The sequence below is a fragment of the Mya arenaria genome, chromosome 4 (assembly GCF_026914265.1).
Source record: "Mya arenaria isolate MELC-2E11 chromosome 4, ASM2691426v1".
Classification (NCBI taxonomy): Eukaryota; Metazoa; Mollusca; class Bivalvia; order Myida; family Myidae; genus Mya; species Mya arenaria.
The window spans coordinates 38,160,907-38,183,201 of NC_069125.1; the positions used below are offsets into that span (position 1 = coordinate 38,160,907).

General features: G+C 34.5%; 1 protein-coding gene across 5 annotated transcripts in view; it reads left to right on the plus strand.

The window, feature by feature from the left end:
- The window catches only part of LOC128230117 (uncharacterized), a 34,056-nt gene extending 23,964 nt beyond the window's left edge, over positions 1-10,092 (plus strand). For all 5 annotated transcript variants that reach the window (XM_052942138.1, XM_052942137.1, XM_052942136.1 and 2 more), the window contains exons 8-10: positions 8,413-8,491; positions 8,815-9,101; positions 9,862-10,092. In XM_052942138.1, coding sequence (XP_052798098.1) covers positions 8,413-8,491; positions 8,815-9,101; positions 9,862-9,882 — 387 coding nt within the window. In that variant the 3' untranslated portion in view covers positions 9,883-10,092. The remainder of the gene's footprint in view (positions 1-8,412; positions 8,492-8,814; positions 9,102-9,861) is intronic.
- Positions 10,093-22,295: the final 12,203 nt, after the last annotated feature.

A 22,295-nucleotide genomic window follows, 5' to 3' on the forward strand; every position in this document is an offset into this window, starting at 1 on the left:
CCTAGCCTCCCGTCTAAAAACGACCATACATTATAAATACTATATGTGTGCTTTTACTTTGTATGACAGAAATTAGAATACTGGGTAAAATTACGGTTTGACTTTATAAGTTTTGTTAAATTTTATAGCGTCTCTTTGAACCGCTGGCGCGTTCACGTCACAAACTGGGCATATGACCTTCTATAAGATGACATTTTAAATGTAAAGTCGGCGAAGATTGCACAAGTGTCCCATAACAACCCGAGGCATATTCTATAAGAGCATGAAGGCCAATTCTCATACAGAGTCCCGGCTTTGTCATATTTTAACCCCTTAAACACATAAGCGTTACTTCTGTTTACCAATATAGTTCTTTTAAAAAACACACAACAATTCTAACTCTAGTTGTTTTCCTATAAGCTTTAAGCTTGACGATAAAACGCACTCTAGTCTGAAAAAATCAAACAACAATGTTCTGTAAATATGTTTTTCTATCAATTCCTTTAAAAATAGTAATTTCCTGAAGATTCCCTTTAGTTGAGTTTTGTATAGGTTTTCTGATGTGAGGAATAAGGTATTTGTTAATATAAATATCATCATGAAACATCTGTTCTAGCGAAACTATATATATACACATAATAAATTGATAAGTCAGCAAAATCTCTGATTATTGTAAACTTGGATTGTCGTGTTGAAGTCAAATTTTGATTAATAGGTTACACAATAAAACATTTTGATTCACTTAGTGTAACAATGCCGTTGATATACATGTTTTTTTAATATTTAGTCTTATTTTAAATACATAAGTATAATAGTATGCATTGTCCACATTGCCCATAGAATAGTTTGTAAATAAATCTTGAATCCTGTATGTGACGATAAATGTTTTTCAAATTTATTAAGTACAAAAGTGTGGTAACTGATAATGATAGTGTTAGGGGAAGGTAATCCATACTAAAAATACTACTTCAGATTGAAACCTTAAAGTATAGTTGTGTGTAACCTTTTTTTCTTTCGGGCAGTAAGAAAGCTCCTGTCAACTGAAATCAGGTATTTAAATTACTTTTTTTAAGAAATAGCTTGTGGATTTGCAAAATGGATATGGTTATTGATAAGAATTAAGGTATTTATTGGCAGTCTTAAGCAATAGAATACAAATGAAGACCATTTCATTTCATAGACAGTTTTTACATGTTTACGAATTTTGTTATGAATGACGTTCCAGGCTAACCATCATTAAAAAAAAAGCCTGGACGGCATTTTAGAATGACTAATCTTTATGTGGCTACATTGAGTAAGTGCACAGTTTTGGTCATTGACTTAGCTGAAAAATAGGCTATAAAGCACATGGAGCATATCTTGTGTCGCGCATACCTTTGGGTTTTGTTTGTGGTGAACTCCATTTACATATGCATAGTTTTTTAACTTCTTACATAATAAAAAATCATTATTAATGGGAATGAATTCTGGGTCGTGTGGATCTCAAAAGGTATTGCACATTGGGTTACAGCAGAGTGATGGGTCTTTCATGAATCAAAATCATTATAAAGATGTGTGAAGTGTGTGTTGTGCACATATTGATTAAATCATTTCATTTTTTATATATTTTTTAGTAATTAATTATGTGAATGGGATATGCAGTTTAAATTACTTCATACTTCTAAAGAATAAAGCCACATGTTATTCTGTTTATACAAAGGCTCTGCACACATTTATATAAAGGGAGACAAATGTTTTCGTGTTAACAAATCTACAGTCGAACCCCGTTGGCTCGAACTTGGCAAAAATAGCTCGAGCCTCGGAGAATTCGGGCAAGCGGGAATGCATACCTTCAGTATAAAGAAATTGGTCCGTAAGATGTAGTTCGACCAACGAGGAATTCAAGCAAAGCAAGCGCGAGCCAACGGGATTCGACTGTTGTTGAATACCATAAACGTCGTGATGACAAGGAATTTTAATATGTTTCACAGTCATCAAATGATGTCATCAAAGTTAATAGTGCATCTTAAAATTCTCACTCACTGTAATTTTTCATGTCTCAAAGGTAGTTGTTTTTGGCATAATGCTACGCGAGAAGGTCGCCCAGTTCTCTTTACACATCAGATGTGTAGCTGAAGGCCATGCAGATAAAGGGACTTGCTCATGTTTTGTAAAATGCACTTTTTATGACGAAATAAAGTGTGGTAAATGATTTAAGATTGTTAAACTTAGATTCCGACCGCTAGAACCCTCCAACGAATGTTGATATATGCTCAAATATTGTCTTTGAAGTCAACGATTACGATTAGCGTTAGTAAGGCGACCAACAAAAGGGGCTTTAAGGTTAAATTGTAAGCTATTCATCGCTAATTTTTTCTCTGTTATGTTGTCAAACCGATAGTCCAAATAATTGTACGTTGACGGATTTTTTTTAGATTTTTGATATGGCAAATCCTTCACGTACAAATTGTTTAGTATCAAAAGTGGGTAGTTGTTCCGATCAGGATTCCGGATTAAAGCATATAGCGTCTATAAAATATCATAAAAACAAGAAATATTACCAGATAATGTTATTTTATATTAGTTCCGTACACAAAAAAATAAATATCCAACTTATAATTATGAGTTTGACGGCTTTTTTTTCATTTCATTCTTTCCAAACATAACGATATATACATGAAGGGCACCTGCAAGGCTTTAGGGCACAGTTTTAAATCGCTCGGAACATTTCGGCCATGGCCGAGTTGTTACGATTGTATCACGAGGTCAATCTCGAAGCTTTGTCGGAGGAGGCCGAGCTATTACGATTGTATCGAGTTGTTCCCCTTCGCATAATTGTTGTCTGTGTCAGACAACTTTCGTTTTATTGGAAAGGTAAACAACTTGTTTTAATGCATTAAATGCTTGTTTAGTGCAAAATAACATTTCACTTACATGGTAAAATATGAATATAACTCTTTATGATCAATTTCAACCATAAAATACTTCACTTAAAACAATTTCAATATTTTTAAAACACCCCCGTTTTTTTTGCACATTCCCGTTTAGAGGTTAGGAATTGGAAGAATCCCGTATAACACGTCTATTATTTTAGACTAGTCAAACCGACTGAAAGTAAAATTTGATTTGATTTGATTTGTTAATTTATCCCTTAGTTAGTGTAAGAGTCCTTGTAGGCGAGCGGTTGTGTTGTCAGCTTTCTATGTTTCCTTAACTGTGCCGGCGTGCGTTCGCTTCCTACTATAACCACTATTTTTTATTTATTTTTTTATTTTTATTTTTATTATTATTATTATTTTTTTTTTTTTTTTTTTTTGGGGGGGGGGGCTATTTCGGCATCAACGAGTAATATTACAATATTAGTATTTTCAACTGCATGCCCGTGAACAAAATGTTCTGGTCCATAAACAGGAGCGAGTCCCTTCAATTTGTTGCATGGGCAATGAATAATAAGTGTTTAGCTTTGGGAGTTTCATTAAAAACAATCGCGTAATGTTTTGTAGTTTTCAACTGAAGCAAACAATAGAACTTTGGCTTCCGTTCATCACGCCAAGAAGTAATTCTTGTCACACAAATTATTGAAAAATTGATCTTAATAGTGGTTGTTGTCTTTCATGTTTCTTGTTTGTTTGTTCATCTTTTAATCTATGCGGCATTTAAAAATAACTTATTAATTCGATTTTATAAGAGACAAGAATTGTTGATTTATATAGGGGTCATTGCTAATTGAAAAATTGAAAAGATGTATAATATTATCCCATATTAAACACGGAACAAGTTTTATAACTGGAAGCTTAGCATTCATCAAAGAAATGCAAATGGCAATTCAAACACGGTTGAAACCCGTTGGCTCGATATCTCAGGGACCCGCCAAAATACTTCGAAGCCCGCAAATATCGAGCCAAGCGGGAATGCTTACAAAGAGTAAAACAAAATCGGGGCTTGACATAAAGTTCGAGCGATCGAGGAAATCGAGCCAAACGATTTCGAGCCAAGGGGTTCGTCTATAGTTTACTATGATTAACAAAATTGGTTGAGAACCAGTCTATGTTTGTCGAAGGAGACTTAAATACAATGAAACGAAAGCTAGCCTTCGAAATCAAATTCAGTATAAAACTCCCTGAAATGCATTTAAAACAGTTCCAAGAAACAGCAATTAAAAAACAGCTTACATACTTGACAATTGTTATTGTACGTAATAGCATGTCTTGAATAGATAAGGTAATTTTGAATATATTTGTCCAAACCGAAGCCGGAACAAACAGTATTTATTGATCTACTTACTTGAAATTGCCGTCTTGTGGTTTAATGCTTTATTAGGACACTATATCATAAAAAAACTCCATATATCAATTGAATTTCTGATATAAACATGCATGCAAAGTAACCGTATCTGAGATATTCAAATAACACATGGACGAAAAAGAAATACGTGTTGCATATACATTTCTTAAAAGGATATACAGGTATGTGTATACCACGTGGTAAATTACGTTATAAATGCTACGTCGGAAAGCCATATTTTGCTTCGAATAATTACTTAAAACAAAGACAACTTTTATTTTTCTTCGCCATTTTAAATGAAATAAAGGGCAGTCTGTGCCGATTAAAGAGCCCGCTATTCGTTTTATTACTGGAGTTTGATAAGGTGATAAATTTTCTCAAGCACTTCGACAAACCTGTTTCCAAAATAATGTTTCGACAGTGCCCATCAGGCGACGGTTTTGTAAAAAGGTTTGTCGAAGTATTTGAGAAAACTAATTACCTTATAGGATCTCTTTAAGCGTCATAGACTGCCCTTTGTTTCATTTTAAATGGTGAAGAAAAATAAAGAAACTAAATTCTCAATCAAACTCTGGTAAAAGACTGAAGGTGGGGCTCCGTAAGCGACGTAGAAAGCGCTAGGGTTCATTTAATATGGTGAGGAAATATGTAAGATATCTTTGTTTAAAGTCTTCATTCGAGGTAAAATATTGCCTTCAGACAGAGCATTTATGACGCTATTTATCACGTGGTATACATACACTGTATAATAAAGGTTCAATATTATCATTTTCTGAATGAATAAATAAGCCTTTTATTTGCAATAAATGACACAATCTCACTGAGCAAATAAATTGGAATGTTGAATGTCATGACTTTAATTGAACTTCCTTATAACAACTAACATGAGCCTTTTGTTTCTGTCATAATTTACAATCAAAGCCTGAAGTGATACTGCGCATTTTTTGAAATTATGGTTAGCTATGTTTAGCTCTACAATAAATCATTTTCAAACCACATATTGTGTTTACAATACACTTAATAATGAGGAAAAAGAAATAGCAATCATTTTTGTTCTTTGTCACGGAAATGACACACATATACTACAGTTTAATTACAAAACACTAGTTTTGTTCTGTAATAGTTAAGACGCGATCGCACGACAATCAGTGCAAAAAGGAAGCCATCATTCATCCGTGCGTGTGTGTGTTTTTGGTCACTAAAACGAGCATGCGCAACTCGTGCTTCGAAACCAAAAAAATACGAGATAAACAAATTAATTAAGGAGACAACGGTCTTGTTCCGATCAGGTTGTCATAAAATCTTGCATTTTTACATATAAAACGCCTTTTGTGTTTTCAGCTCACCTGAGCATTGACTGCTCTAGGGTGAGCTGCTGTGGAAGGTGGGCGTCCGTCGTCCACAGTTGCTTCTAATGGCATTTCCTTCCAAATGCTTCTTACGGCATTTCCTTCTCTATCGTTTGGTAAAATGTGCCCAGGCTTCACAGGAAATATTCTTGGGTGGTACTTAAAAAATGATTTGCCATTGAGATCAAAAGGAAAAAAAACTTCTAAAATTCTCAACTACCTGCTAGCTGGCAGTTGGGGATTCGAATAATCAATTACATGGTAGTTGATGAGATGTTGATAGTGAATGTTACTTGAGGATATAGTGATTACGTTTTTGTAACCCCTTTATTCGAAACAACATTTTGTTCTAGTTACCAATGACTTCCCTGGCTATAGGCAAATACTTGCTCCCCTTAACAGTCTTGATCTCCTTAGGTACCATCAACTTCCTTAGCAACCACACTTTTTCTTAGTACCAAATGACTAGCTTTCTTCCCTATGTTTCACCACGTTCCCTAGAAACCATCATGGATCTCATGAGCACCCACTAACTTCCTTAACAGCCACTTTTTGTCTTAGCAACCAATCACTTCCTTATCAACCATTATTTGTCTAAGCAACCAATCAAATCCTTAGCAACCACTCTTTGTCTTAGCAACCGATCACTTCCTTAACAACCACTATTTGTCTTAGAAACCAATAACTTCATTGGCAATAGCTTGCTTCTTCACGTTATCCAGGTACTCAGATGAGCGATATCGGGACTTATTGACTCTTTTGTAATAAAAATAGAGCCCGTTGATACATCTCAACTTGTTTAATAGCAAGAAAGAAGTCCAACATGTGCCTAATGGTATGAAGCCATATTAATCAATTGAAACAATGCTTCTATTACAAACGTGTTAATGGAATCTGTAACGTGGGAAGCATTAATTTGTTTTTTGAAACTGGAATCATGCTCCAACAACAAATTCTTCCCAACCTGTGATATTTTTGCAAGAGGCAAGTTTATTGAAACGAAGTATTTCGCAAATGATATCGCGTGTGCCTTGAGGTCGTTTGCATGCACTGTTAGACCACACAATTCACAAATCACATCTTTCAAAAATTTGTAAAGTATGTGGTCATGAATTTCACAAATAAATATATGAAAATGAATACGGTGAAACAGGGGGGTCGCATACTCAAACACATTTTCACAAAAAAAGTGGCACACAGATCATTTACATTTCATACATTTGGAAGTTTGTGTGATTAGTGAAATTTTTGCTACGTTGTTCATTTGTCCGTCGTTCCCGTCTGTATTTTTGTCTATCTCTCTGTTACATGTACTTGACCATGCGTCTACTTGCTGGACTTTTACACTTTTACACACTGATAGAATATCTTTGTATGATTTGATTGGCTGTTTCACATGTATAAATAACGACATGGTTTGACCACATAGCATCAAAAGTTATTGAAAATAATATACGTGTGTACACATTTTAAAACCGCATTCTAACATTGAATATGTTAATTCCAATAAAAATAACTCTACAGCCATAAATGTACTTCATTTCATTGCCTTTGAGCAAATGATCATGTTTTTTGCTATAGAATTAGTTTTCTTTGAAATATTGTCAAAATCTTTTTATCAACACATTCTATGGAAAATAAACAACCGTTTTTTATAAGTATAAAACATGCAAGATCATATTTTGCTTAAACAGTCGAATCCCGTTGGCTCGAACTCGTTTAGTTCGAATTCCTCGTTGGCTCGAATTGAATGTTACGGACCGATCTCTTTTCATTGAACATAAGTTTTCCCGCTTAGCTCGAATTTTCTGAGGCTCGAGGTATTTTTGCCAGTCAGAAGGAGTGTAAGCCATCGGGGTTCGACTGATGTGTTGTAAAATGAGTTGAGATTGATATTTTATTTGAGTATTTTTGTGATATTGGGTGGGGCCAGTATTGATTTCTACCCAGGATACAGACTCGAGCTTGAGTCAAAAAGCTGTCAGCTTGAGTCATAAACGAGTTTAAACAATATGTTTCGGCTTGTGTTTCTTCATATATATTGTGAAAGCCAAAAGGTTATCTATTTGCGAACTAATTTTGTGGTCTTACAATGACTTTTCCAAAATTATTACTATTGTCATCCCTGTTGATATTTTGGTTATTTCACCTAATTAGATCATTTGCTAATTGGTCACTTACACCGAAAATACAAACACTATAATTAATAGTTCAGAGAGAAGAAAGCGTCTTTGTGGTTTGGTGTTAATAATAAAAATATTTCTTATGTACATGTATATAGTATGTTGAGTGGCGTTCTGTATGAGCAACTTGATCCGACAAGCATGTTTTGCTATCATCTTGAACTGAAGGACAAGGTTACAAAACCACAATTACACTGCCGTTTTCATTTTTTTTTTTCAAATAAGTACGGTAATTTGGGGTTGTTTCAAATTTGAGCATGGCAATTTTGGTTGTTTCGAAAATAAGTATGGTAATTCGGGTTTGTTTAAATCTTGAAGACGTTAAATCAGGTTGTTACAAATTTGAATACGATCAATCGGATTGGTTTCACTAATCTCACAATGTGAGGAGCTCCCCTTGGATTGAGTCCTGGTGAAATTAATGGCACACACTAAAGTTCCTACTTGAAATCATCTCAAATATTGCTTATTTAGCAAAATCGAGTTTATATTTTCTTTGATTAAACTTGGTTTCTTATCACCTTCTTCGGTTTCATTTCTCTCAGAGGGGTAACCTGTATTTACAACATTTAACTTCTCATGATAAAACAACGAATATTACGTATTGGTCGTGTACATGCATGTGTTTGTTCTTTCAGCTGGAGGTCCGCCAGCTGCAGGGTCTGTGTCGGAAGCATGGGGCGGAGGAGTCTGCCATCCAGGCGTGCTGTCCTACAGGTGACGCATATTTGTAAAGTCAATCTCAGTTGATAAAAATATTACTTAATTTATACAAGTATGGTCAATCTCAAAAGATAACGATATTATTTATTATATGCATGCGTGCTTGTTGTAAAAGTAAGAGATACAATAAAGATAATACACCGAAATCCAATATTTAAAGAATCGTTAATTTCACCTCGCTAATGAATTCACGTTCTTGACACATTCAAATGGTTAAAGTGACATCATTTCTAGGTTTATTTGTTCATTTTACTATTTGTATGTGGTAAATGTTAATATTACTTCTGATCACAGGAAATGTACCTCTATTTCAAAAGGTCGGCGCAGACGCAGCAGTTTATTCCAAAGCCTTACCAGTCTGGCGTCTGTAGCCCTGGTGAGCGCCATGGGAGCATTGCCGCGACCGGAGGCAGAGCAGGTGTCCTCCAGCGAGTCTGAGGACGAACTCAAATTGAGCCCCACCTCACTACCACGGACGGACTCCACAGCCTCCATGGATGTTTTTAGTATCACACCGGAAGAGGCGGAGATGGAGATCCGCGTTGAGCAGACGAACAAGGCCTTTACCTTTGACGAACCGGAAATGATTAAACATATCCCAAATGTAATAATATTTTAAATTGTAGGTAGTTTGACGTAAGTCAATTAATAATACACCCATTAAATATTTGTCAAATGTTCGTTTAGGTGAAGTGGTTTGATACTCGAGATTATATTTGGCAATCTCTTTATTACACAACCGTTTGGAAAAAAGCAAACTCAATTTCGGAAATTCGGGGGGTGGGGGGGGTACATATTTTACTTAAGGATAGAAGAGCACGTCGGATAAGTAAGGCATTTAAGGCATTGAACTTTGTCAAAAATGATGTTGATAGTAAACAAACGCCAAATGTTATATTTCTTATTTTTTTCTATTTTTTTCTTTTGTGGCTTGTCAGTATAATGAATTTTATCGACGGCTTTTGGAAAACATTTATACCCTTATGTCAATCTGTTAAACACACACCATTTGTTCATAATCATTTACGTGCTCAGCTCTGCTGTCTTAATAAATTAAACTAGTGGTTTTCGAACGTTTAGTTAATAAAATAGTGACAGCATAATCAGTCACATTGTAATATTAATTAGTTATCAATAGTTTGTCTTCCTGGAGTTCGTTGTTTCGAGAGCATACTTACAAGGTAAAATTAATATAAAGGTTGTTTGTTAAGCGAGTTTATTACTTTTAAATTGACACCCTCACGTCCATAGATCAATCCGAATTCACTAATAAAATAACATTAAATTACTGAATGCTTACGTCAGAGGGAACACCTCATTGCATAGGACTTGATAATGTTAAATCTGATTTATCTCTTTTGTAGGGCACATCGACAAAGCTGTGATACTGAAGACGCAGGGCCTGCCCTTCCATAGTGATACCATGCATAGTGTTTTTTTATATATATATTTTGACTCAGTGTTGCGATGATTAATGCATTGTGATTTGCATTATTATTACAATCATGTTCGTTATAAATGTTTAATGTTACTAATATATATGTCAAAACGACGTTGTTATATTTTCTGACAATTCTAATAAACCGTTTAATCATGTTGTTGTTGGTGTGTTTTGTAAAGTCCATACGAAACAATACCGCACAGAGCAGACCTCACTATAGTTCTAGTTTCTACGACCCCGTCGAGTCTTAAGGGCGTTTTTGTTGGTAATAAACTAATTTTGGTTTTATATTGGTTTCCCGCACTGTGTATTTGTTGTGATAGTTTCAAGGAAAATGAAAACCAGTTTTATCGTTTGTTTAACTAAAACCGAAACTGGTTTTTGAAAGTATTGAAATCCCTTCGGAGGGGTTTACTTCGATTCGCTCCATCCAAAAAATAGCTCGCTTAAAAAAAACATAAGCATGACGGACAGTATTCCAACGCGTGTTTTGAAACACCATTTAGTTAAAACTAAAAACAGGCAAACGTCCATTTGCGGTATCATTGTTTTGAATAAATAATCAAATAATGCCTACAAGCTCGGTCATTTTCTTGAAGCTGTTCACAAAATCATGCATTTGATACTTCAAGCAACACTTTCGAAACAGGTTTCTAAACCGCCGAAACACTTGAAAGCAAAACTGAAACTAGTTTGGTGTAAAAAAACGCCCTAAGACATGTGCTGTTCGAAACTCAACATATTTGAGGCCCGATTCTTGCTGCATATTTTTCATCAATTACCCCTTAACTGGAAAGATGAATTTGTAGTCTTGGCATGAAGTGTAAAAAAAAGGCATTCAAAAGTTCAAATAATGGGAACTGTTTTACCAAATTAATAGAACATATTGCAACTCTTTTAAGCAGCCATTTTGAATTAATCATGTGTTTGTTTTGTTATGACTGATGACGTCATGCACATGCATGGTGACCAATAAGTATATAAAAGGCATCCATCATTCGGCTCTGATTATCATGAGAAAGTCGACGTCCTGAGCCTCAATTGCGGTGATTCATTGCAACCAAACCCAGGTGACACGCGCATAGCCTGGCCCTATTTGGCAGAGACTGTCCCCTCTTTCCTCTCTCCATTCTGTGTCTGATAATATAAGCGCAATCTAGTAGTAACTAAATTGCATAAGAAATTAAGTACATTCTTTTAGCGATACTTTAGAAAGATTTATTAGCAAGCTTAATGAATCATAAAAAATATTACCAATTAGGCAATTACACTTGACTGTACCGTGCTGTAACTCCCATAAACATAGTGCTGCTTACAATTTTGCTGTTTTACATGTATACGAGAACCTTTAATCTATACTCTAGAAAGAAGTCGTACGTCAACTAGAGGAACCGTGCGCGTTTGGACTGGCCGTACAGCCGGGAAACTAGTTAATGTTATCAGTGTGTACACTGCTCTATTCAATCTTACTTCTTGTAATTGTATGCATGAATATAATAAGAAACGGCTTTTGTAAGTTATACTTATTTTTCCAATTTGTACCTATTTATAACTATACACTTTTATTTCCAGATTACCAGCTCTTTGTTAAGTTTTGTTATGCAATGTATGTTTGTTATCATGTAGGAAAATAGCTAACTGAGCCAATGTTTCTTGTTACCGTATACCCGACTTTAAATAAATATTATTGCACATGATTCTTGTATGTAATATATCTTGTATCTTGTTTTTAACGTTTGCATATCATTCATCACATAACCAAAGAGCAAAGGGCAAAGTTATTAACATGTTGGATTTATTCGCCAGGATATGGGATATATTCCCCACTTTATGCTTAAACTGCAAGGGGTGCCGTTGGGTTAAACAATTATCCAGCCAATAGGTGCGAGGACATCTTAAAAATATTCTCCATTTACTAAGCATTACACGTATGATTAAAATTGAAACAAAGAACAATGAGGTGAAAGTCCTTTATCTATCAAATGCTTTCGGTAATTTACTTTACATATAATTACCCAGTAGGCACTGCCCTTCAGATTGATGACAAAATTATATGGGATCAGCAGACATCACAATCAAACATTATTAACAATAGAATAGCAAGCTTATTTTTTCTAGAAGTATGAAATCTTATCTTGCATATGAGTACTTTGATCATTATTCATTTATTGAAAGCGCATGCATTCAATATCATACAAAGAAAAGGCAGACAACAAACAGTCCAGTGTAAAATGGAAAAAATCAAATTAATTTGTAATACACTTGGTTGCACAAAAATGTTCACTTTTTATGGTGGTGTTCAAACGTATCAGTCTTAATTTTATAGCACGAATGTCCGATATGAATAAAATAAATTTCAATCGAATTGGGAATATGTTATTTCTTCTTGCAAATCAAGGGACATGTAAAAGGGATCATGTTTGGTAACACTCCCATTGCCTTTTATAAAGGGAACGACTTAACTGATATTCAAGCAGTGCTTGATCAAAACGCCAAAGCATGGTGAAAAAATGCGATTCTAAGTATTAACGAAACTTACCCTTGGCGTCAGCGAAATGCAGATCAGAAGGAATTTAGGACGCCATGGAAATACAATTTTTCGTCTGATGGACCCTTTTTAACAAACCGAATGAGCCATAGATCGACGTAGGTTCGGCATTGGCAAGAACATACCGCTTCACCTGTGACACCACTTAATGAAATCTCTGAGGCGTTGAAAGGCTGTTGGCCCGACAAGTGTGATTTTACTTTATTTACAACTCTGTTCGCATTGCCAAGCAGTAAAAATCAAATCCGAACGATATTTTGCGTGTCCCCAAACTGTAACTAATAAGTGTCTATCATTTTCAAAGAAAAGGTTATGTAAATTGATGAATTTTTAATACAAATAGCTAGTTTCATAACAGTTACTGATAAACCAATATGTTCTATGATATATAGACATTGCTTTTATCTCATAAGTTAATTGCTCGTATCAAGTAAATTGAATGAAACCCAGTTTTGGCAGAGGACGTTTTGACTTTCTGTTGATAGTAAAATAAGGCAAGGTCTTTCGTCACCAAATGCCCATTTTCTGAGTAATTATCTATAATTGTCTTTTCCTTTCGCTTCTACATACAGATTAAAAGGGCTGTCTCACGTATGATCAAATAGCGAAAATAAAAAGAAAATTGTCGAAAACTGACATAAACTTGGCATCGGTGTGTACAATGCCTTGAAACTTACTAACTGAAGTACCACATAGTTTACAATTTATTTTAAGTTTAGCAGTTATTTCGTATTTTTCCATTGAAAAAGATTACTGGGTATGTCTACCAGGTAGAATTCATTCCTTATGCGTGATTGGCTAGACGGTGTTATCACGTGATATTACCGAGGTAGATGTATAGCTTAATTATGTCACCTGATTAGAATAAGCCTTTGTACCGCAGTGAGTAAGACGCTGGACTACAATTTTGGCGACGCGGGTTCGAACCCGGTCTCTGACACAATTTTTTTTTTACATTTTGGTACTTTTTTTACAATTATGATATCAAAGCGTAACACATTCTATTAGATAATTGTCCTGAGATTCGTTACAGAAAAAAACTTTTTTTGGTGCCAATCTGTGACACAGTCCCTTTAACGTATGGATGTATTCATATAAAGTGGTCTCACACGGTTTATTCGAACTATTTTAGACCGCATACAACTAAGTGTCCCATTTTGACAACCCGGTGCATATATTTTTGAACATGTCATGTCAAAAATAAGATATGAAAATACCCTTCAGCCTAAAAACAACATCTAGTGCCAGTAGTGCCACAAAACTAGACGGTATCAGAAAGTGTACAAATTGGCGTCGTCCTAGGTGTTCCTTTTCGACCAAGGCGACCGTATGTGGATCAGTGCTGTTATCGCGTCATGTCATCGGGCAGCTCGAATGCAGTTGGCTCAAAGTCATTTGCGCTGGGGCAGAGGAAGTGGGTTTTGGTTCTTTTCACATACGTGTTTGGTCGAAGGGTAAGTTTGAAAGGTGATATTAACAGCCTTGAAAACGCATCCATCCATCCATCCAGAAAAAAGTATAATATTCATTTAAGGAATGAATTGCGCGATTGATGTCATTATCAGGGTATGAACGCAATAGGGCTGGTCAAAGTGTGTGGAGTCCGAAGTCCATTTGCGGCCTCATCGTTGCTTGTATTATCAGTGGGTTGTTGAACAGTGATAATCAACCTCATAACTTCAAAGACACGAAACACTCAAAATGTCAAACACAATTTTTAGATTGTTAAGGCGGTTTGCAAATTTCCTTTTTACCGGCCTATCGACCATTTGTACCAAACATTCATACATTTATGTTTAAAATAAGACATAAAATTGATAAAACAAAATAGTGCGCACTGCCTTCTGCAACTGAGTGTACAATGAAAACTAAGGAAGTGCGGAGAAGACAACATTAAACTATGGTCTTGTCTTAAGTTACAAGGATTCAGACCCAGCGTAGGCTTAATGAGAACAACTTCAGAGGCTATTAAATATTCAGTTGAATATCGTTGAACCGATAGATGTTGAGGTTCTAGTGTTTGTTGAATATCAGTTAGACCGTTTCCATTGAAGTAAGTAATTCACGAGTCTTGTTAAAACCAGTTACGACTCTTTACAATGAAGAACGTAATTCACGAGTCTTGTTAAAACCAATTACGACTCTTTACAATGAAGAACGTAAATCACGAGTCTTGTTAAAACCAGTTACGACTCTTTACAATGAAGAACGTAATTCACGTGTCTTGTTAAAACCAGTTACGACTCTTTACAATGAAGAACGTAATTCACAAGTGTTTCCAACATCAATTTCGAGTCTTTCCGATATAGTAAGTAATTCACAACGGGTTTCAACATCAGTTACGTCCCTTCCTTATGTTGTTTTAATGTACTTAACGTTTCTTCAACATCATGTACGACTTTTTCTAATTTAGTAAGTTATGCATATTTTTTTGTTTTGTTTCTAATCAGTAACGACCCTTTTCAGTGTAATTTGTTATGTACTACTGTGTTCAAAATATTTTTATGACCCTTTACAATGGAGTAAGTGATTCAAAAGTTTGTTCCAACATCATTTTCGACCCTTAGGAAAGTAGTACGTATTTCACAAATTCGTTCAATATCAGATACGACCCTCTCCGATATGAAAAGTAATTCACATGTTTGTTCAACATCAGGAACGATCCTGCCCGATGCAGTAAATAATTCACAAACTCGTTCAATATCAGATACGAAACTCTCCGATATAGTTAGTAATTCATGAGATTTTTCAACTTAGGTTACGACCCGTACTAATGTAGCATGTAGGTGTTACAAGTAATACATATGTATCATGACATTGTCAAGGTGTTTGGCAGCTATCATTGAACATATTTGAAATAATTTCATGCAGTCAAACAAGATTGTGGCATGAGTGTTTTTCATCCAAAAATAAAATAAGCTTTGTTTTCAACAATGTTTCGAAATATCATGTATTGACTTTTTTTAAGAAGTTCACATAGAAAGAAACGTCTTTTCCAGAAAAGAAAATGTTCAGAAAACTCCTGTTGACTATTTCAGACAATAGTGTATTTAATATTCTATTTGACTCAGTCTTGTCGTTTTATCCGTTACAAGATTTACACAAAGATGTGCCTGTAAACTGTCAATTAAGTAAGAAACCACTTCATCATTGTCGACATATTAGAACAATGAAGTCATTCGTTTCATTCAGTTTAATTGTAAAATATTGAAATAATATTCATTGGCACACGACACTTAGCTTGTAATGACACATTTTCGCCCTTAATAGTATTCATTTCATAATAAAGCCTGCTTACAAATAGAAATCATTCAATAAATATCTCTGAACTTGTGTGAGGTTGGTTTGTGGTCACCAAGTCGGACATGTGGATTTCTTCCGGGTTTTCCGGTTTTCTCCACAACACAAAACCACAAGCTCGCGTTACATCGTGCAAACTAGAGTGATTGATATAATGTTGTAATAACTTGTTGTTCAAACGTTGTGAAATGAAAAAGTATAAACTAAACTAATCTCCTCTGATACATTAAGCTAACCCAATGGAAACTACTAGGACCAGCAAAGTGGTCAAAGTTTTAAGTTTCAACAAAGACCCTGTAGTGACACACATGAAAATTTGTTTTGAAAACCAATGATGCATCAGTCTAGTGTAACCCCCCCCCCCCCCCCCCCGACATGAATTTATAACAAAAGTAATTATATGAGTAAATCGATTTACATATCCAACCAAGTAAGGACAGACCTAGACACGGGTCGAAAAACATGTCCATTTTTACGTATGCTGAGTGCTAAGATTTAGTTTCATGAAGTGATGTACACACACACACACACCAATTGACTTCGATAACCGTTCCAATCCGGTAACAGTCTTTGATGTATTAATATTAATTGATTTACTAGTTCTATTACCTTATGCCACTCTCGTCTTCTAGCTCGTCAAATTTTTTTTCGGTTTAGGCCGCAGGCCTACATACTTTAGAGTACCGCAAATCGAAATCAGATGTCGTACGATCTACTTTTTGACATGACATATAAAAAGAATTAATGCACCGGGGATACGAAATGGGACGTATAAGGTTATGCGGTTTCAAATATGGCGAAAAGACCACTTGATTTAAATACGTCAATAAGCTTGCAACGTTAATGTGAATTTGAAATCAAGGCGAATAATCTTAAATAAATCTTTGTGAGGAATCGAAGGGACTAGGTAAGTATGGAAAGTTACGCAGAAAATGCAAACTCTTCCTAACTTTACTTACTAAAATAGTCAAAATATCGGGTTTCATTTAATAAAATTTACACTAGCAATAAACTTGCGCGATGAAAAGCAATGTTCATATATTCCAATTCATATAGTTTTATCAGTAACTGTTATTAAACTAGCTAATTGCATTAACAATTCATCAATTTACATTACCTACTCTTAAGTAATAGCAAGCACCTATCGGTTACAGTTTGAGGCCACTTTTTTATTTTTAAGATCTAAGTTTTATTGCATTTGAACAGAATTGTTAAAAAGTAAATCACACTTAGCACACCTTCAGCCTTTCAACATTTCCAGCGCTTTCTTTAAAGAAGCTGATAGTAATGGTTTAGGCTCTTTGGTTGGTATCAAGTTGAGACTGTATTATGGTAAATATATACTTATATTGAACATCTAACAAATCTTGTCCATGCCCTTTTAAGGATGCGTGGAAGGATTTTCGCTTTCTATTATAAAAGATGAAACGAATATGTGAATTTTCGTCCTTTTCTTCGCTATGCTTACACATTCCAAATACAAGTTAAAATTTCTTAAATGGCTTGCTTATTATTTTATCGATTTAATTATTAAAAGTACAAAATCTAGATAGATTCACAAACGAAAGGTGTTAATTTTAATGCATTATTATGTTTAACTATAACATAAAGGCATATGATATATGAAAATATATAAAATATAAGCCTTTATAAATTAATAACTACGTGGCCAAAAATCCGACTTTAAAAAGCGATATTTTTTATCTATACACAGTTAATATTCAACAAAGCATTGAATGCGGTATCAAACTAATCAGTGTTGAAGTTATAAACAATATCTGAAGGTGTTGAAAAATGTAAAAACAAATCACTTAAACAATGCATAAGCTTTAAAGGGACACCAGATTGGCACCAAACATATGTTTTTCTGTAAGGAATCTCAGGACAATTATTTAATAAAATGTTTTACTCTTTGATATCATAATTGTTAGAAAAATACCAAAATGTAAAAAAAATCGAGTCGGAGATCGGGTTCGAACCGGTGTCGCCAAAATTGCAGTTCAGTGTTGTATCCACTGTGCTACGAAGGCTTATCCTTTACAGTCGGAATATTTCAGCTATATACCTAACTTGGTAATATCACGTGATAACATCGACTAGCCAATCACGCATAAGGAATACATTCTACTAGGTAGACATACCTAGTAATCATTTTAAATGGAAATTACCGAAAAACTGCGTAAAATAAATTAATTGTAAACTATGAGGTACTTCAGTTAGTAAGTTTCAATGCATTGTACACATCGATACCAAGTTTATGTCAGTTTTCGACAATTTTCTTCTTTTTTTTTCGCTATTTCATCATATGGAGTACAGCCCCTTTAAGACATCGCAGTTATATGACATCGCAGATATAGCAAGACGACTTAAATATATATTAAAATGTTCGATCCTTTTGTGATGTTCAGAATGACGACGCGTTTACAGGGAACAAACCCGACCCCTGATAACGTATATTTACTGTGGATAAAGGGGACTTCTCAGAGGTCGAAACAAAGAGAGAGAAAATGTTTTATGTGCTTTTCAGTTTAACTCTTTGGCAAATTTAACGGGAATTCCTTGTGTAATATTTTTTATTATTTTGACAATGATATAGTTAACTAGTTTTTGAAAAGGGAGTTGAAAAAGTTGTGATATATTATAAAATATATACTGTATTATGTGACTATCGTATATTGTTTTATTGACAACTACTTCATTTAGTCAAAATCACTAGATGATATTAACAGTAATTTCTGGTAAGTTATTACGCGAAAAGTAATTATTTGTCGAAAAAAAGTTACAAGAATGTGTATTTGTCCGATTCATGACTGACAGTCTGCCCGGGGGTCTGAGTTGGTCACCTTACATGACAGCTCATGTAGGTAATTATCACACGACAATATACATGCACCGTTACGTGCAAAAATAATGTAAATTACAACGGAACATCAATGAGTGTAATTGGGATGTAACACATTTATTGTTTATTCAAACGCAAATGACCCTACGCTGACCTTTGTTGCTAATTAAACCTGTCATAATAGTCTGCGGTGGTTAACTGATGTTTTAATTGTGGCTGTTTTTTCTCAATGTCTGTGAATTGCGGGTATTTATTTCTCTGTGTATAAAATGACCCCCTCCCCCCAAAATAAAAAAGCACACTATCCTACAACTACGGAATTCCATTAGGGCTATCGCATGTGAATGTGTTGAACACAATAGTACGATAGCGAAAACGCGAAATCATGAAACTACGTTGACTAAAACGAGACAGTACGAGGATGAAACGCGACAGTACGATAACGAAAACGCGATTATACGACACTATGATGATTATATGATATCGCTTTTTCGTTATCGTAGAATCGTATATAATTGTTAAAATAAACTCTTTAACATATTGCTTAAATTCACTCTCATGTTCTCAATTGGCGAGGGGTGAACACCCCCCCCCCCCCGAGCACCCATTGGGTACAATCTGATAACATATATAAATAAATAAGATTAGTTTATTCAAGAAATATATCATCTTGTACATACAAATTCGATAAGGCCAACATGGCACATGGTACATGAGTTCGAGCCAAGCGAATTCGAGCCAACGAAGTTCAACTGTATAAAAATGATATTAATATAAATACTATGTTCACCATCCCTGTGATATGAACTTGTTTATTTACAAACAATCAAACGTACACAGACAAACACGCGATACTTGCACTATATATTGATAATCAATGAAGTATTCAACACTAAAAATACTAATAACCGTCTTTGAAAAGTTATCAAAAACATTTGTCTTTTATTTGTATTTTCTATAAATTCGAGCTGTTTCAAAGCTGCACTCTCTTTGGCATTTGTTGTAAAAAAATGTATCAGATGATTTTTGCAACAATGCCTTCAATTCAGTCAAATAGTCAAATATAACTAACAATAGATCAAATCTTAATTGGCTGGAAAACTGCCAAAAAATCACTTTTCCTAAAACGTTAGTAACGCTTTTAGCATTAAAACATAATCTTTGGAACAGAAATATAAAAAACTGCGATCTGATCTTTTGTAAGCAGTCTTGTACCTTAGTTTTTCAGACAACTGCACACAAGTTTGGTCATTTCAAGTCAAGAAAAAAAGTTGTCAAAAGTGTAAATCTGTGAGAGTACAGCTTTAAATACTAACATAATACTAAATGAAGTATTTATCAGAAAACGTTGGTAATAACCGACTAGTTTCATGAAAGAAATACCAACTAAGTAGGACAGGTATGCGAACTCGATCAAATTGATGACGACGTTCATTTCCTATTTGAATGCAATCTCTATAATGATTTTGAGGTATAGTACTTTAAGAGCTGAATAGTAAATAAAATATGCTGATGTCTTTAAGTCCCTTTAAGTCCCTGAAAACTGTCCTAGTTTTACAGTTAGTGAATATTTGAGAAGACGAAGTATTATTTATTCGTAGAGTCAAATTTAAAACGATTTGTAAAAACTATGGTTTTGTTTTATAGTCTATAGTTCGACGCTATATGTATATAGTGTATATACGAAATATTCTCAGCTTTGGTGACATATAAACCTACCGGGTCGCGTGCAACCTTTTGTAAATGTGCTGTAATCTATTAAATTGCACATATTACAATAACAAACAACATACTTTCATTACTCTACTTACTGACTTGTATCTTCTTAACATTTTTGTTTAAAGCGATTAATGATTCAGTATATCGGTACAGAGTGACCGTTTTATGACCAATGTACGCAAATATCATCGATTTAATAGTTAATTTGTTAGTTCAAGTAATGATTAGTCAAAATATACCAAAGTATGATTTATCGCCTTTAGATATGTCATCAAAACAATCATTTATCATAACTTTCTTACCCAATGGTGGACCAGACGAAATGATCTGTAAGTCGATGTAAATATGTCAAAATATGACGTCTTTACTCACTCAGGTAAGTGTATCATTGTAATAAATATTGACCGAACAATATTGTATGGATTTCGGAGACCAAGAGAAACATGACATTAGAGATGTATTACGTCAATCTACGAATTTATCCAATCGCCGTTTTGTTTTCGTTAAAAAATGACTTACATTATTAATCTCACTTAGACTCAAACTTTACCAAACATTGGGCCGATTGCTCAGAACTTTGTGAATGTAAACAACGTCATTAACGACGCCGTTGTTAACTTTCAAATCGCTACGGCTTTGGAAATTTGATGGATACACTTGTGATCTGCTGTGTTCCTAACAAAATATTAAGACTGTATTAAATATTTTACGTTTAAAAGTTAACAACAGTGTCGTTATCCACGTTGATACCTTAACAAAGTTCTGATCAATCGGCCCACTGTATATAGCTGCCATCTCACAGATTGACAGTTTTGGCATTTGTTTTAATTTTGTCTCAGAAATAGCTGATGTTTGCGTAAATGCATTTAACCCAGTAGTATAAAATAATTTTCCTGTTTGGAAAATTGCCAAAATTGCCATTTTCCTTAAAGCGATCGTAATGTTCTTAGCCATAAAACATCAATTTTCGAACAAAAATATGAAAAACTGCGATCTGATCCTTTGTCAGCAGTCTTGTTTCACTCTTTTCCAGAAATGTGCACACAAGTTGGCTCATTCATAGATAAAAAAAAGAATAAAAAAGGTGTCAAAACTGTTAATCTATGAGAGTACATCTTTAAGGAATCTGACCCTCAGCTAAGCCAGCCTTATTGATATTAGTGTAAAATTGAGCTACCTGGTGATCCCGTATAAGTTTGGTATTATCTGAAAGGTAGTTGCTGGCTGTTTACTCATATGTAAAATAAATGACCAAACGTTTACTAGAATCCATAAAATTATTACTCTGTCTACTTTTACTCTTCATTTTAACTTTTAAACGTGATTTATTTAATGACTTTGGCACATGTTTGAATACCAAAAAGTACAGCTGAGACAGTTGTCTAAAATCTTGTAAGAAATACAGCAGATCACAAGTGTAATGATTCAAATTCCGAGCAGCAACCATTTTTCTGATGATTTGGGCACATGTTTAAATACAAATCTTGTAAGAAATACAGCAGATCACAAGTGTAATGATTCAAATTCCGAGCAGCAACCATTGTTCTTATGATTTGGGCACATGTTTAAATACAAATCTTGTAAGAAATACAGCAGATCACAAGTGTAATGATTCAAATTCCGAGCAGCAACCATTGTTCTTATGATTTGGGCACATGTTTAAATACAAATCTTGTAAGAAATACAGCAGATCACAAGTGTAATGATTCAAATTCCGAGCAGCAACCATTTTTCTGATGATTTGGGCACATGTTTAAATACAAATCTTGTAAGAAATACAGCAGATCACAAGTGTCACCATTCAAATTCCGAGCAGCAATCATTGTTCTTATGATTTGGGCACATGTTTAAATACAAATCTTGTAAGAAATACAGCAGATCACAAGTGTCACCATTCAAATTCCGAGCAGCAACCATTGTTCTTATGATTTGGGCACATGTTTAAATA